We start from the raw sequence: 17,552 nt of genomic DNA on the forward strand, positions 1-17,552 counted from the left end.
GCAGTAGTGCCTGTTTGGGACGGGAGGACAACTAAAGGGAAGTGTCATTAGAGGGCATGGGAGGAGGAAGTGGGGACAGAAGCAAGAGGGAGAGAGCTCAGGGAAAACAAGCTCATTTAAGTTTAAACAAAATTTTGTTTACAGTTTTCTTGATTAGCCACGTATTCACACATGATGCTTCATCTGGATCTATCCAGATGGTATGTTAGTCTTTATTGCTCACGTATTCATTTTCATGCAAAGAACTCTTGCTTCAATTACACAGACCACCAGTTAGGTCACACTTGTAGTGTTGCATGTAGTTCTGGTGCAATAGAGTCACCAGACAGATTCTTGGGAGTTAAGATGATCTTATGAGGAGAGACGGAGGAGACTGGTCCTGTATTCTCTGGAGTTTAGAAGAATGAGAAACAAACTCAGAAATTTTAAAAATTCTTAAAAAGGGATAGACAGCTGTCCAGAACTACGGGGCACGGTCCTTAGATGGCTTGCCTTGTATTCCGAGACTGAGATGAGGAGGAACATCCTCACTCAGAGGGTGACAAATCTTTGGAATACTCCACCCTAGGGGTCTACGGAAGCTCAGTCAACAACTAATTTCAAGTGAGAGATTGACAGATTTCTAGTTACTAATGACATCAGGGAAGATGGAAGATACTGCAGAATGAGACATTCAGGTAGAAGGTGAGCCCTGATCTAGAACGATGGAGCAGGCATGAGGAGTTGAACAGCCTACTCCTGCTCTTGTGCTCTTCCCACGTTCCTAAATAAACTTCCTTTTCAAAGGATGAAACGGTTAAGCTTTACGAAGTAAACACTTGAATTTTCTTTACGTAGATACATCTTTCAGCTTACAATGCAAAGTTTTTTAGAATATTAAAACTAATTAAAAGTAGTGAACCTCCATCTTTCGTCAAGATGCAGGCCAAACTACTGAATTTCAGATCCTCCTTCAACAAAGTCCAAAGATTTGATAAAGCAGAAATGGCAAATCACAAGGTAACAAATATTGCCTAATATGCCAATTAAGGGAAATTGAGAAGTTGGAAAACCCTTTAAAATAACAGCAGGAAATGGGTGCTTTCAGTGTGTTTAAAAACTAGTTTTTTTTTGTTAAGGAACACCTTTTAAAAAGGCTGAAGGAAACAGGGTTAGTTGCCACTCCCCTATTCTCACTTTTTGTCAGTTATAAATTTAATGCACCACTTGTGCCATAAGACTGCCTGATTCAGCCAGCCACTAGCTGTTGAAACGCTCATCCACATGTAGGTTACTTCTAGACTGGACTATTCCAATGTTCTTCTGACCAGCCTCTCATCTTCCATCGGAGAGAATCTGAAGTGCATTCCAAATCGTGCTGACACTGTTGTAACTTTCACATCTTCCCTTCTTCACTGATCTACAAAGATTCCCATTGAGAAACATTGCAATTTTAAAAATACATCCTGTTTTCTAATCTCTCCAAAAGGTTTCACCCATTCCCAATGTCTGTATTCTAACCTCTCCATCTTTCCACCAGACTCTTAAGATCTCCTTCCTCACCTGTCCTACTATCTCGTGTGACTATATTTGCATGTTTGCAGTTTGACCACACTTGCATGGTGTGCTTTGGGTCATTTCATTAGCTTAAACGCACTATATAAATGCAGCTTTTTGGTTCAAATCAGTCAGGTGATTTTATTACCTGCGTGTGATCTCTTCACGTGCAAGAGCCTGTTTAAGGATGTACTCTTCTCTGAAGACCTGGGTGGCTCGACTCAACAGCTGCAGACATTCCTGTGGCGGAGGAGCTCCTATCGCATCTGATGACCTGAAATGAAGAGTGAAGATGTGCACCGAAGAGCTTGAACTTCTTGGCAATTCACCAAAGTTCCTTCAACAGCAACTTCCAAACCTGAAATCGTTACCATCTAAAGGATAAATTGTAGCTGATACATGGGCACACCACCTGCAAGTTCCCTTCCAAATTACTCACCATTCTGACCTGGAAATATTACTGTACCTTCAGAGTTGCTGGGTCAAAATCTCGGAACTGCGCCCTTAACTATGGGTGTACCAATGCTGCACAGACTGCAGTGATTCGAGGTGACAGTTCGCCACCTCCTTCTATGGCCAATTAGGGATGAGTAGTAGCTGCTGGCCTAGCCAGTGATACTCCATCCCAAGAACTCATCTGCCATTTTACATATCGTCAATTGAAAAACCATGCGAATATCAGACACAAATGGCTGCTTGGATATGTAAACAGAATTACTGATGAAGGCTGACATGACTTAATGATTCCCATCAGAAGCATATAATAAACATTAATTATCTGGTTGAGCAGAACTCTATCCTCCAGGCCTGATTATAACCTTTCCTTCATGGATCCACCAGGATTGAAGGGATAACATTTACATTTTATGCTTGAAATATTTTCTTGATTTTTTTTATGGGATGTGGGAATCGCTAACAAAGCCACCATTTGTTGCCTATCCCTTGTTGGTAATGTACTGAATGGTTTAGGAGGTTATTTCAGAGGGAAGTTAAGAATCAACTGCATTGCTGTGATTGTGGAGTCCAAGTAACAATGACGGATTCTCTTCCCTAGAAAACATTAGCAAACCAGATGAGCTTTTATAACAAGTGACAGTAGTTTCATGGCAACATTACCGGGACTAACTTTATATTCCAGATTTAATGGGCCCTTAGTCATACAGCACAGAAACAGACCCTTCAGTTCAACCAGTCCATCCACAAACCTACTAACCATGCTTTCTATACTCTCACCTAAACCATTTATTTCAATGACAAAGAAAAGTGGACCCAGCTCTTGTGGTGAAGTGGTTCCCCACCTCTGAGCAAGGAGACCTGGGTTCAAGGCCCACTTGTTCCTGAGGTGTATAATAATCTCTGAACAGGTTGAATCAAAAAGATATATATTCTAGATTTATTCATTGGCTATGAATTGCCATCAGCCACCATGGTGGGATTTTACCAGTGTTTCTACAGCATTCGCCTCATGACTACTAGACCAGTGACACTACCACTATGCTACTGCCTCCTCTTAAATATCCACGTGCTGGCTCATTTTATTGGTATGAAACGTGTAATATTTAGGCTACTAAAGCATTAACTCAGAGAATGCAGGAATCTGAACGTAAGAAATTGGCATCAGTAGATGTGACCATGCAAGAGTCATATTGTTATTAAAAAAACAACTGGCTCACAATCTCTTTCTTTAAAGAAAGAGATATTACATTGGAAGCAGCTCAGAAGTTCAACTGGGTAGATTCCTTTTCAGGAAAGTTGGGCCTATACTTGACAGTTAGGAAACAAAATCTGCCATCCTTCCTCGGCCTGACAAAATTCCAGTCCTACAGTGACTTGATTGCTCTCGGAGGTGACCCAGAAGCCAGTCAGTTGCATATTGTGTTCCAGAAAGCTGGGTTAAGCATTGAATGGATGCTCTGTTAGTCACCCCAGACCCAAAGCGTTAATTGCAGAAATGCCAACATTTATTTCAAGACACGGCCAAGTACTAATTTCAGTCAAGATCACTGTTCAAATCTGGACATGTATGGGAGAACAGAATGCCTCATCATTGCAGATTCAGTTTCTCCAGGTAGAAAACACCACTTTGTTAAATTTTTCACTTCAGAAGATGCTGACCCAGGGCACATTTCACAAATGGGAACAGCTCATAAACCGTTCACCAAAATGAACAAACAAAATGGTACAGCAAATCGTACTTCTCCAGACAGAGCACCTCAACCGTACCTAACTAGCATTCACGTATTTCTGTCCTTACAGGATTCAGTGTTGGGAAGGAAACTGCACTGCCTTAACTAAGGTCAGTGAATTCAGCACAAGTCAAACACAGAATTTTATTGCTGTTTTGTACTATATGGTTCTAGTTGTGTTATGCCATTATATGATTCCACTAATTATTTCGCATTAGTGGGTTTGGAGAAGTTAGGGAAGCCTGGTTGAATGCAATGAAATAATCTGCATGGGAACATATCAATGGATTAAAACAATACCTCAGTAGCAATGGATTAGTTGTACTACGACGCAAAATGTTTCTAATGTGTTGCTCAAAGGAACTGCTTGCTAAGTTTCGCAGTGGAGATGCCACGCAGCTGTTTTCTGGGTTGGAACACAATAATGGCGGTGACACTGGCCTTGTAGTGGTCCTGCAAACATCAACAAATTTATTACTATTTATTACTGATCAAGTCAGTGTTCAGACAGTTTCAAATGAGTTGTTGAAAGTATCAAACCCATATCAGGTGTATATTACTCAATGGCATTATTACATGACAGTAAGACACTCAGCCACCCTGCTCCCCTACCGGTCAAATCATGGCTGATCTGATCTTTGTGCAACTCAATTTTTGTCTGTTTCCCATAGCCCTCGATTCCCCTAAAGTTTAAAAAAGTCTGTCTCTCAGCAATTATATTCCACCCCCAATCCCCATAGTTCTCTGTGGCAAAAAATTCTAAAGATTACTGACTGTCTTGAAAGAAGAAATTTGTTTGCATTCCACCTTAAATAGGCAACTGCATCCCTCAATTCTGCATTTTCCCACAAGGGGAAAAATCCTCTCAGCGTCTACTTGTCAAGCAATGAGCATAGGCCCAACTTTCCTGAAATAGAATCTACCCAGTCAAACTTCTGAGCTGCTTCTAATGCAAGTATAACCTTACTTAAATAAAGAGATTGAAACTTTACACAATACTCTCAACGCCCTGCATCAAAACACCATCTACGCTGCAATATATGCCAACATTTTATTGTCTTCCTAATTACTTAAAATTTAGCATGCTGATAGTGTGTTTCACGCAATAGGACACTATGAACCTACCACAGTCTGCATATACCGCTTAATTTTTCTACCAAAGTGGATAGCTTTACATTTTCCCACAATATATTCCAACTGTCAACCTTTGCCTAGCCACAATATCTCAGGCAGACTCTTCCAAACTCATACTTTTTCCTCCCTGCCACAGCCCCAAGTTGGTTATCCACAATGGGGTGTAGATGTGCAAATGCTGGCTAGCCTCTGATAACTTACCCAAGGAATCGATCTTACATTGGGTGCTAGGGTTGTGGATGGTTTCAGAAAAACTCAACATTTTTGTTTTTATCCAAACTTTGTATGCTTGCATCTTTCTAATGGAGAACCGGATATCATTTAGGAGTAGGAGTCATGTCAAATACTCAATGCCACCAATAGGTTCAGCAGACCAACAGTCTCAAGACTTCACCGGTCCACAATTATATTGGTCCGTATGTTTGAAAACCGAAAGAACTGCAGATGCTATAAAACAGGAACAAAAACAGAAGTTGCTGGAAAAGCTCAGCAGGTCTGGCAGCATCGGTGAAGAAAAAAAAAATCAGAGTTAGCATTTCAGGTCTGGTTCTGAGGAACGGTCACCAGACATGAAATGTTAACTGATTTTTTTCTTCACAGGTGCTGCCAGACCTGTGAGCTTTTCCAGCAACTTCTGTTTTTGTTCTGGCAGAACAATTTATGATAAATCAGATGATCACTTTCCCAAGAGCTGTACCACTAAACCCATTAATTCAATGATACAAGAAAAATACTTACAGCAATTCTCTAATAATACATTCAAAAGAATCAGTAATACAAATCATTGCGGCTCCTAGGGACAGATCTGAAATGATCCAGAATCCTTTGACTGGTGCAGGTGGACTGTAAGAATTTGAAGAAACATACACAATGTGAAAATAATGCAGCTATCATTTTTCTTAGCAAACAAAAGTGACAAAAAATATTTAAAGACTTGAGAGAGTGGCTTTGTGACTAGAAATCCCAGATACCTACTTATATAATCGACTACTTTAAAATAAAGGACTAGATTCAACCTACAAGCTCGGTTTAATGTTTTAGTGAAGATCTGTAGCTTGGGTTGTGGCTGGAATTGTTGGTTGCTTCGCTGAGCCGATTGGTTTTTGTGCAAATGTTTTGTCTCCCTTCTAGGTGACATCTTCAGTGCTGTCTAGCTTTCACTGAAGCGCAGTTGTTCTATCCCTCCGAATTTATTTGGTCCGATTTGTCATGGTGGTTAGTCCTGTTTCCGGTTTTGCACCGTTGTGGTATATAGATGGGGTCTATTTCAACACGTTTGTTTATCACACTGGTGGTTGAAAACCAGGCCTCCAGGAATTCTCGTGCTTATCTTTGTTTTGCTCGTCCTCATATTGTTACTTTGTCCCAGTTAAACTAATGACCTTCTTTATCAGACTGTATTGAAACAAGGGGGAGTTGGTCGTGCCGTTTTGCTGCAAGTTGGTGTTCATGTATCCTGGTGGCAAGTTTCTTGCCTGTCTGTCCTATGTAGGGTTTCTCGCAGTTGCTGCATGGTATTTTATATATCACGTTAGTCCTGTTCACTGTGGGTATGTGGTCTTTCGTCTTTGAGTGTAACTGGTGAAGTTTGACTATCGGTTTGTGCGCTATCATTATTCCAAGAGGTCGCAGGAGTCTTGTAGGCAGTTCCGATGTGTTTCTAATGTAGGGTAGGACGGCCACAATTCCTGGAGGCCCGGTTTTCAACCACTGGTGTGATAAACAAACATGTTGAAAAGACCCCGTCTCCATACCACTATGGTGCAAAACCGGAAACAGGCCTACCCATCATGACAGACCAAACCATATAAATTCGGAGCGGGACAGAACAACTGCGCTTCAATGGAGGTGAGACAGCACTGAAGATGTCACCCAGAAGGGAGGCGAAACGTCTGCACAAAAATCAGTCAGCTCAGTGAATCAATTACGAGCTCAGTGTTTGTAAAATCAGTATTACAACACCTACATGCCATGAATACATGAAGCAAAACCTGCAGATAGTCTGATTTACAACTCCCTATATGTTGTTAATCTTTTTACCTTCATCCTTTTGTCTTAGTTAACCTTGATTAACTAGTAGAAATAGTTTCTCTTCAAGCTACTTGATTCCCTCAAGATCTTAAACTTAAATCAAATCACCCCGTAACTTTAGAAAGTTCCAGGGAATACAATCATATTTCTTTATAAACTCTCTCGTTATCCTAGAAAACTTATACTTGACAGGCTAAAAGGCCAATAAATTGTTTCCAAGCTTTAGTACCCAGAATTACCTCAGCCCTCTAGGTGTAGAAGGCCAGTAGTCCAGCAGCCATTTTGATCATTTGATTTTAAGGACCTGAAGACATTTCAATGACGTATCTGCCACCCACCCCCTCAAAAAAAAGCAGTCCATACGGATCTTCACTGTCTCAGCTTTTCATCATTAAGAAAAAAAATGCTGTTCTATCCTTTTCTGGCTCCAAAGTGGACGACACCACATTTGCCAATGTTCTTGCCTATTCATTTAGGCTATCTCTCTTTGTAATGTTATGCTTTCATCTACACTGCTTACAATGCTTCCTATCTTGGTGCCATCAGAAAATTTACAACGTTCCTGTGAAAATGAAGGAGAAGGATGGCAAGATTCGGAAACCTTGGATGACAAGAGAAATTGCGAGCTTAGTCAAAGAGAAAAAAAAGGCATACATTAGGTTTAGGAAACAGAAGACAGAGCCCTGAAAGAACAAAGAGACAGTAGGAAAGAACTCAAAGAATGAATTAGGAGGGCTAAAAAAGGCCATGAAATGTCTTTGGCAAACAGAATTAAGGAAAATCCCAAGGTGTTATAAATGTATATAAGGAGCAAGAAGGTAGCTGGGGAAAGCGTAGCTCCACTCAAGGACAAAAGAGACAATTAATGCATGGAGGCGGAGAAAGTGGGTGAGATCCTCAATGAATACTTTGCATTGGTATTTACAAATGAGAAGGACATGGTTGATGGTGAATCATGGGAGGGGTATGTTGATATTTGGGGCATGTCAATAAGAAAGGTGGTGGTATTGGGTATTTTAAAAGCATTAAGGTAGACAGGTCCCCAGATTGAATGGGATCTCTCTCAGAATATGGAGGGAGGTGGGTGAGGAAATTGCTGTGGCCTTGTACAAAATCTATGCATCCTGTTTAGTCACTGGAGAACAGCAAACGTTGCTCCTTTGTTTAGGAAGGGCAACAGGGATAATCTGGGAAATTGTAGGCCAGTGATCCTTACGTCAGCTGTAGGGAAATTTTTGAACAAGATTCTTAGGGATTTACTCATATTTGGAAAAATATGGACTTATTAGCAATAAGTAGCATGGCTTTCTGTGGGGAAGGTGATGTCTCACAAACTTGTTTGAATCTTTTTGAGGACGTGACACAGATTGTTCATGATGGCAGAGTGATATGGAATTCAAGCAAGATATAATCAAAGTCACTGGTCAATGCAAACAGCTTCCAGCATGCACCATAGAATATTGACTTATTTATTATAAAGTGGGATTCTTTTCACAGGACATTTAACAATTCTTCAACTGAGTAAAAATCAAACACATCCTTCTGCCCAAACATCTAGTCAAAACCATTTGAGTCTACGATTTCTACTTTTTTCAACAGTTTGTGGTTGGTTGGCCAGCACTGACCCTGCCTAGATTGATGAATGCAACATCCAGTCAGCTGCCAGTCCTTGAACATAATGAATATCCTGATGCCAAATCAGCTTTGATGTTTTTAGAGCAATAATTAACCTGCAATTATTTTTCCCCATATGCAAACATCACTTTGCTTGTTCTCTCCTCTTAAAAAAGCTGTTCAAAATTCAATTCTCAATGTTAGCTTTCAAACCAAAAACTGCTAAAGAGAAAAAGTGGGCCAGTCCTAGACACCACTCAGGAGATCAAGTTTCAACATCAGCGTAAAACCCAGCTTACTTGGCCTAAGTATGGCAGAGGGAAAAAGTAACAATTTGTAAAACATTTGCAATACTTAAAATATCACAAAACAGGTTAAAACAACAAGGATGACAATATAAAACAAATAGTTTCCAGCTACAGAGCAGAGCAATGAGGAACATAGGAAGATGATACCTGCATGGCAGTGGTTTGGTGCACAGGACATGTTCTACTAAGCATTTCTGCTCTGCTACCAACTCCTGAAGTGCGCTTTTATCTTCATCATCTATAGGCATAAAAGCAAAATGTTATCGACAATCCACAGGAATGGAGAAATACGAGCTAGTAGACTTAAAAAGACTGGCAAAAATTACCAAAATCAACAGATGAGGCAGATCTAGACTACTTTATTTTCCAAAAGTGATTTACTAGTCTCATTTAGGGAAGGAAATCTATCATTTCCTGGTGTGGCCTACATATGACTCCTCACCCACAACAATGTGGTTGACTCTTAACTGCCCTCTGAAATGATCAAACAAGCCAGTCAGTTATATGATAATTGCTACAAAGTCTAAAGAATTAAAATTGGACAGACCATCAAGTATCAACTTAGTGAAAATTACAAATGGCATGGTCACGTTGTCCCTGCAAAGTCCTCTGCACTAGCATTTTGGGGGTTAATCAAAGAATCGGGAGAGCTATCCCACAGATGAGCCAGCAACAGCCTTCAAACAACTTGACTCACTACATCATAGAGAAACAGCTAAAGGCACAGATACTGCGAAATCTCCAAGCTCTGCCAACATTCTTGTGCTCCAGAAGCAGCTACAATTCTACCCAACCTGCTCGAACAGAGCTACAATTCTGACAATTACCCAATGAGGTTTTGCACATGCATATTCTGTCCACCAAAACCAGCACAAATTAAACCTCGCCAGTCACCACCCTATCAGTCTACCCGTGATCATCAGTAAAATGATGTAAATACTCAATTGCTCAGTAATAATTTGCTCAAAAGGTGCTCAGTTTGGGCTCTGCCAGGGCCACTCAGCCCCGATCTCATTACAGCCTTGGTTCAAGCATGGACAAAAGAGCTGAATTCCAGAGGTGAGGTGAGTGACTACTCTGAACATCAAGGCAATATTTGATCACGTGTGGCATCAAGCAGCCTGCATGAAAATACAGTCAATAGGAATGAAAGGGGAAATGGTCTGCTGGTTGGAGTCTTACAGGAGAAAAGGAGGATGGCTGTGGTTATGAGTCATTGTCTGAAAACATCACTGCAGGAGCTCCTCATGGTAGTGTCTTAGACATAACCATTTGCAACTACATTATCAACCTTCCCTCCATCAATAAAGTTAGAATTAGGGGTTTTGTAAGTGGGGATTATGCAAAGTTCAGTACCATTCACAGCTCCTTGGATACTAAGCAGCCCGTGTCCAAATTCAGCAACACCGGGACAATGTCCAGGCTCGACGTGATAAGTGACAAGTAACATTCATGCCACACAAAATGAATATCTCTAACAAGAGAAAATCTAACCACAACTTTCAAATGCATTAATGACATAAAGCTATCTCTGCTGCATCTATTCTGATGATATCACCTTCTCCAGGAGTGCCTCAGACAGGTCCAATATTTTTCTCAACTGAGGATGCCCCACTACCATAGTTGACAGGGCCCCAAGCAGTGTCTGACTCATTTCCCACACTTCTGTTTTTAAGCCACAAGAATGATAGGGGCCCCCTTGTTCTTAATTTCCCCCACACAAGTCTCCCTATCCAAAGGATCATAGTTAAACAGTTAGGTGATTATTTTTGAGTGGCATAGAAATGATGGACTGAATGGTGTTTTTATGGTGTAGATCTCTATGACTCTGAATAAACCACTAATTTCATACCCTCAGCGGAATGCTACGACAAGACATACAGCCCCCTCCTCACCCTTGTCAGCATTCTGCAAGGACTGTTCCCTTGGAACACCCTCGCCCACTCTTCCTCCATCACCAACATCTTCACACAGTATCTTCCCATGCAGTCGCAGAATGTACAACACTTCCACTTATTCCCTCCCTCCTCACGAGCCAAGGCCCCAGTCATATCTTGCAGGTGAAGCAGCAATTTATTTGTATTTTGCTCAATCTAATCTATATTCGCTGCTCACAATGCAGTCTCCTCTAGACTGGGGAGACAAAATACAGGTGACCACTTTGCAGAATACCTACACTCTGCCCATAGAAGTGACCCCAAATTTCCAGTTATCAGCCCTTTCAACACCACTGTGTTCCTATGCCAACATTTCTGTCTCAGACCTGCTGCTGTGCTTCAGCAAAGCTCAACGTAAACTGAAGATAAAACAACAACTCATCTTCTGTTAGGTACATTTCAGCCTTCAAGAATCAACATCAAGTTGAACAATTTCAAAGCATGAACATGTCCTTCCATGTCTATAATCTACCTTCACAACCAGAGATCCTGTCATGAGATGGGCTGCTTTCAGCACAGCCAACCCATGTTCACCCAGTCTCCATTATCACCTCCTTGCTTCTCTAGCTTAGTAACAACAGTCCCTTTATTTGCCTACCCTTTTTTGCAGTCTGTTTCTTCTCCACCGATCTGCTCGCTTCCAAATACCACTTTTTCCCAGTTGCTTCTAGTTCCAAAGGAGGGTCATTGGACTCAACGTTAACTATTTTCTCTCCACAGATGTTGCCAGATCAGAGGTTCTCTAGCAATTTCTGTTTTTGTTTCAGATTATAGACCTACCTGCGCTGAAGAAATTTTCCAGTTCGTTGACCCATGTCAGCCCAATGCTATGCACACCAGCTAGATGTGTGCAATGATACCGTGTTGGACACAATGGATCTAGAATGATAAAATTAAATAAATGAATGACAGATACTACTCCGCATTGTGGATATATTGAAACAGACTTGGCACAGGTCTAAATTATGACAGATTGTGGAATAATAGGCAAAAAAGCTGATTCACATATGAAACTCTCATTCAAATAGAATGTTTATTTGGGATAAAATAATGGAACAAGACTAGGAGATTTATTGCATACAATACCAATGCAATTACATCGGCTGTCAGCTATCTGGTTTTAAGTTATATAAGTGAATAAATGTAGGAGCACACGAAAGACATTGCATCATACCTTTATGCAATCTGATTGGACATGAGAAGTCAGATTGCATTTGCTCAATATCATCCCCTGTTACCAGCTTCAAGCTCAATTCTAATTCCACGCATTCAAACACGTACAGTGAAGGAAGAGATTCGCATCTCAGGTCCCAAGATTCATTGGACTAAAAGTAAACACGAACAGTATAAATCTTCAACTTTCCAACAATGTATAATATCCACATTATCTCAAACGATGCAAGTAAGCCAATGTAATTACATAAACATTTCTAATTATATAATTAGAGTTAACATAATTGCACTTTGAATCAGTTCAGCCAGCATTACATGGTAAATATCTGCACAACTGGAAATGCCAGCTACATTGTGGCAGTCATTTTATGTATTTCATAAAATCTTGAGGGTCTAACCTTATTTCAGTTAGTGATATTTAGCCTATTGACTCACGGTCCTGCTATTTTCTATTCTTATCATCATGTCTGTCGATTTCTTCCACCCCCATGTACCTATCTAGCTTCCCCTTAAGAGCTTCTATATTATCTTTCTTAACTACACCTTGTAATAACACATTTCATATTCCCACCACATTAAGTAAAGACATTTGCTGATTTCCATTCTGGATTGGTTAGCGACTATCTTATATTTATTAACTCTAATTCTGATCATCCCAACAAGTGGAAAACCTTTTGCAAATGTACCTTAACTTGAACATCAGCAGACCCCTCAGCTGTGTGAAAGAAAAGACACCCTGATGCTTGTTCATGTTATTATAACCACAGTTTGTAAATGATCCCATGATTCTTCTTTGAACCTATCAAAATGCCTGCACATCTTTTTTAACATCAAGACCAAAACTGTGTAGCACTCCAGCATATTCTAACCAAGGTGCAACACAAGTTTAGTATAACTTTGAATTTTAATTCAAACTGCCAACAAATGAACCCTATTTGCTTAGTTTGCCTTTAAAAAGAAAGGCATTTTAATCTAGGTCTCTACTTCATGACTTGCATAGAAAAACCAGTAATCCAATTTCTCCTCCTCCCTATTTGGGCTCTTACTTTCCAATGAAAGTGCAATGTCCTTATTCGTCTTACCAAATTGTAGCATTGCATAATTATCCATGTTAGAATATCAATTAGGTTCTGCAAGTTTATTCTCTTTATAGCAACACAACAATTGTTTGCACTTAGAGTTGTTTGTTCCTGCTGTTTTATCTACTTGCGTTGATTTTTGTAATTTTGCCTCCTGCCTCATAAAACATACACAGGCAAGACTGTTTGGACACTACACATTGAAAACAATGACTTGGGGACAATATCATATCAGCAACTCAACTATCTACTACACAGGAGGCAGACTGAAGGTTGCAGTGTTTGATGGGTGAAGGGCAGGGAGAAGGGAGAGACAGGAAAGAGAAGGAAAAGCCACATAAATATACAAAAGCTACCAAGATCCAGATTAATCAGATTCCAAATACATATATTTCTTATATGCACACGATCCATTTCCATCTTACCACCTGATCCTCCTCTTCATCCCCCTCAAGAACCACACAGTGGTATAACATGCCGGATTGTGTAGCAATAACCAGAATGTTGGGGGTACAGGGAAGGCACAGTATGGCACAAGCATCATAGCCGTAATTATCCTCAGCAGCTGGGTGCATTGGCAGAGGACCCAATAACTTCCCAATAAGACCAGCGCTAGGAGAGAAGTAAAGCTCATGTCACATTTTGTAGTACCAACAAGGATAGTTTTATTCTCATCTGAGCAGCTATTACAAATGTTAAAAAAAAATCCTAAATCCATAACGTTACTAGTTTTGGCAACTGCTGAATTTCATTTCAATCAATGAATTAAAAGTTACAAATTGATTAGAATACTGCCATAAATTTTGGAGTTACTGAACAAATCCTCTGGTTACACTTCTAAGCACTCTCTAGAGTTCACTTTCACTAATATCTAGATTAATGTTAGCATGATCTGGGTTGTGGTGGGGTGGGGTGGGGGTGGGGTGGTTGACAATCAAACCTCTTTTCTGTATTCTGTACGTGTGTCCAACAGCCCATTAAGCTCCTCAATCCTTTGAAGAGTGGGCAGATTTACACTTTACACTGGCTATATCACTAAGTCAGAAGAGATCATGGCACAGAGGTAGGTTGCTGAGCCACTAATCCAGGCTAATGCTCTCGGAAAATAGGTTGAATTTAAATGCAATTAATATGTGCAGAATATAAACCTCAGTAATGGCTACTGCTGGAACAACAATTTTTGCAAAAGCCCAACTGATTCACTAATGTCCTTTAGAGAAGTAAATCCAACACCCTGCCCAGGTCTGGCCTAGATATCACTTCACACTCATAGCAATGTCGCTGAACTGTAAATGCATCTAAAATTGCCTAGCAAGCCACTTAATTCAAAGGTCAGTCAGAGATGGGTAACAAATATTGGCAAATGACTCATGCATTCCTTGAGAGAATGAAACAAGGTATGAACACAGGAACATAATAGAAAGAATCATTAATTCAGCCCATTGAGCCTGTTCCACCACAACAAGATCACGGTTGATTAGACTGTGTCCTTAACCCCACTTCCCTTCCTGTCCTCCATAGCTCTCAACTCCACATACAGTTCAAAACTCAGCCTCTACTACTGTGTCCACCTGCTCAACCTTTCCTGAAAAGGCCATCAGAAGTGTATCTTCTCCAAACCTCTCCAATACTCATACATCCTTCTTTAAGTGAGAAAACCAAAACTGTACATAATACTCGTAAGTATGGTTGTCCCAATACCCTGCACAGTTGCTGCAAAACTTCAAGTTTTCTATTCCACTACAATAAAGGCCAAAATTCCTTTCAACTTGAATAGTTGCAGTACCCTCACAGTCACCTTTGCTGGTTCGTTTTCAACACTACTCAGATCCCTCTATACTGCAGCATAGTGCTTTTAAATAATTTTCTGCTTTTCTATTCCTCCCTCCAAAGTCAACCACCTTACATTGACTCATATTATAGACACCATATAGCAATATCTTTCTGCCCATATGAATTTGCAGATTGTGCTTTGCTATCTTCTCTGTACGTTCACAAATTTGGCTAAAATAATTGGTCCTTTCAAACAAGTCAAATAGTCCAGTGTCCAGCTCTGATGTCTACAGCTCTCATTTAGATGCAGTTTGACAATCCAAAAATTATCCATTTATTCCAAATCATTAGCCAATTGTCTATCGAAACCAATATATTATCTCAACCTGATGAACTTTTATCTTGACTACCAAACTTTTACGTAGCATGTTATCAAATACCTTTTGGAAATTCAAACACAGTATATCTGTAGGCTTCCTTCTATCCAACCTGCTTGCTACCTTGCTAAAGAATGTGAATAAATTTGTCAAATATGATTTCCCTTTCACAAAACTATGTTGACTCTGCTATGTTATGATTTTCTAAACTGCCCTCTTAGCTACTTCAAAACAGATTCCAGCACTTTCCCTATAACAGATGATAGGCTAACAGGCCAATAGTTTCCTGCCTCTGTCTCGCTTATTCCTCAAGTGTCATGAAGCCACTTCATATTCCAGCGAGTGCTGGAAGTATAATACAAAACCTCACTAAGCTAATATAAATCCTGTGCATTATCCAGAAAATAATGAACTGTTCACATGGTCCTGGATAGTGGACCAAATAACATGTTTTTGTTCAGCCTTATTACTAAATGAGATCAAAACTTGCAAGCCTTTACTTATCACTCCCAATTGACCTGAGTGCATTATATTATTCTTTGGTTGCCTCCCCCAAAAAGCAAAGGCTTGACATCTGATCTCTTCACTGACTGTGGGCTGACTGCTGGAGCTGTTAAATCTATGACTGAGACTAGAAGCTAGAACGTGCTTTCTGCACATCAAAATACCTTCCCATCCAACATCACATAACTAATGCCCCAAAGGATCTGTAAATGACCTAACAATCTAGGATAATAAGTTGATTAAAGATACATTTTTGGTTCATTTACTTCAATGAGATCCTTTTATCACACCAATTCCCCATTTTATTCCTGCAGCTCCAGTTCTGCCTGTTCCAGAAAAGATGGTGAACTCAAAAATTCTGAGCCTCAGTTCACATCAGAGATGCATTATAATGTAAAGCACAAAGGTCTCCTACTCCAGATGGCCATCAATTCCCCAACACAAATTACATGATTTAACAAAAGTAGCTAACAATATGAATCAGGTAAAAAAGTTAAATCACTGACATTTTTCTGAAGCTTATTTATCTCTGTTGCCTTCCCCACCACCCCCTTTCCACAGGGTCAGTGGCACACATTTACAGATAGATTACCTGTTGTGAGTGAGGTTGCAATATATCAAGAAGGTCTCGCCATTTTCATACAGAATGTAAAGTGGATACACCTGAACCTCTTCTTTGGAACGACGCCCAGGAGCGGATGTCAAAGGACCAAAATCAAAAGCAACTGCAATTTCCCCAAGTGACGCTGTATATGATCTAGAGTGATACAGTCAGCAATTTATGTTCAAAGAAACAGCATCACAGAATTATTACAGTACAGTTGGAAGCCATTCAGCCCACTGTGACTGCACCAGGTCAATTATCTAGAACCAATTTCCTGCTTTTCCATATATCCCTGCACAGCATTAGGAATCAATGGCCTTTGAATGTCGAAGTAAATCTGCCTCTACCACATCCCAGGCAGCGCGTTCCAGAGCCTAACCACTCATTGTGTGAAACTCTTTTTCTTCTCTCATCACCTGTGCCCCATTTGCACATTAATTTATTTCACTGTCCTCTCGTCCTCGAGATATGATCCTCTTTCTATATAATTGTACTTGAGAAAGGGAAAGAATTTGCATTTATAAAGGAGGAGGCAGTTCTAACTGTAGCTTAAAAGTAGTAGTGAAATCTGGATAAGGTCCAACAGTTGGTGAACATCTAGGAAACAGCAACCATAACACCATTAGTCCAAATAAAATTTTAAAGAACAAACAATCAAAAAGAACTGGTCTAGAAAAATAGCCAATTACAAAGGAAGGAACTGACCCAGACAATTTGATAAACCAGCACTGCATAAGCACTGATACAAGAGTGTGGTACCCATTACTGGACAAGTAATCCAAATGCCTGGATTTTAAAAAAAATCAAGAAAACTTGAAGCCAAATCAGTTTACATTGAAAAATGGAGCAAGAGTAGGTCAGTTGGCCCTGCTCCACTATTCAACATTATCATTGATCATCCAAGATTTGAGACCAGTCTTGTTTAAATGTGGAAATAAAACCTGATTTCAACAGCTGTTAGATTTATGAACATTTGGTTTTTGCAGCAATGTGCCTTAGGGAAAAAACATAGCTCTTTCTGTACTGTAATCACTATTGCCTGAAAGCACTTCATACATTGTTTTTCCTTCGTTTCCTAAGGGTTTCTGAACATATTCAAACAGAATTTTGATTTGATTTATTGTTGTCACATGTACTTAGATACAGTGAAAAGTTTTGTTTTGCGTGCAGTACAGGCAGATCATTGCGTACAAAGGTCGTAGGGTGATTGAACGGAGCGAGGAATACAAAGTTACGGCTGCAAAGAAGATGAACGGACTTAGAATTGAGGTTTAAAAGTGCAGAACAATTTTAAGA

The 17,552-nt window shown here is 40.0% G+C and overlaps 1 protein-coding gene across 1 annotated transcript in view; it reads right to left on the reverse strand.

The window, feature by feature from the left end:
- Positions 1–17,552, reverse strand: part of nup88 (nucleoporin 88) — a 76,208-nt gene that overhangs the window by 24,985 nt on the left and 33,671 nt on the right. The window contains exons 4-11 of the mRNA XM_048612830.1: positions 16,245–16,409; positions 13,424–13,610; positions 11,921–12,071; positions 11,527–11,625; positions 8,957–9,047; positions 5,595–5,699; positions 4,023–4,175; positions 1,685–1,810 (exon numbers count right to left, since the gene is read on the reverse strand). Of these exons, the coding sequence (XP_048468787.1) occupies positions 1,685–1,810; positions 4,023–4,175; positions 5,595–5,699; positions 8,957–9,047; positions 11,527–11,625; positions 11,921–12,071; positions 13,424–13,610; positions 16,245–16,409 (1,077 nt within the window). The remainder of the gene's footprint in view (positions 1–1,684; positions 1,811–4,022; positions 4,176–5,594; positions 5,700–8,956; positions 9,048–11,526; positions 11,626–11,920; positions 12,072–13,423; positions 13,611–16,244; positions 16,410–17,552) is intronic.

Source organism: Rhincodon typus, chromosome 26 (assembly GCF_021869965.1).
Source record: "Rhincodon typus isolate 14 chromosome 26, sRhiTyp1.1, whole genome shotgun sequence".
NCBI classification, from domain to species: domain Eukaryota; kingdom Metazoa; phylum Chordata; class Chondrichthyes; order Orectolobiformes; family Rhincodontidae; genus Rhincodon; species Rhincodon typus.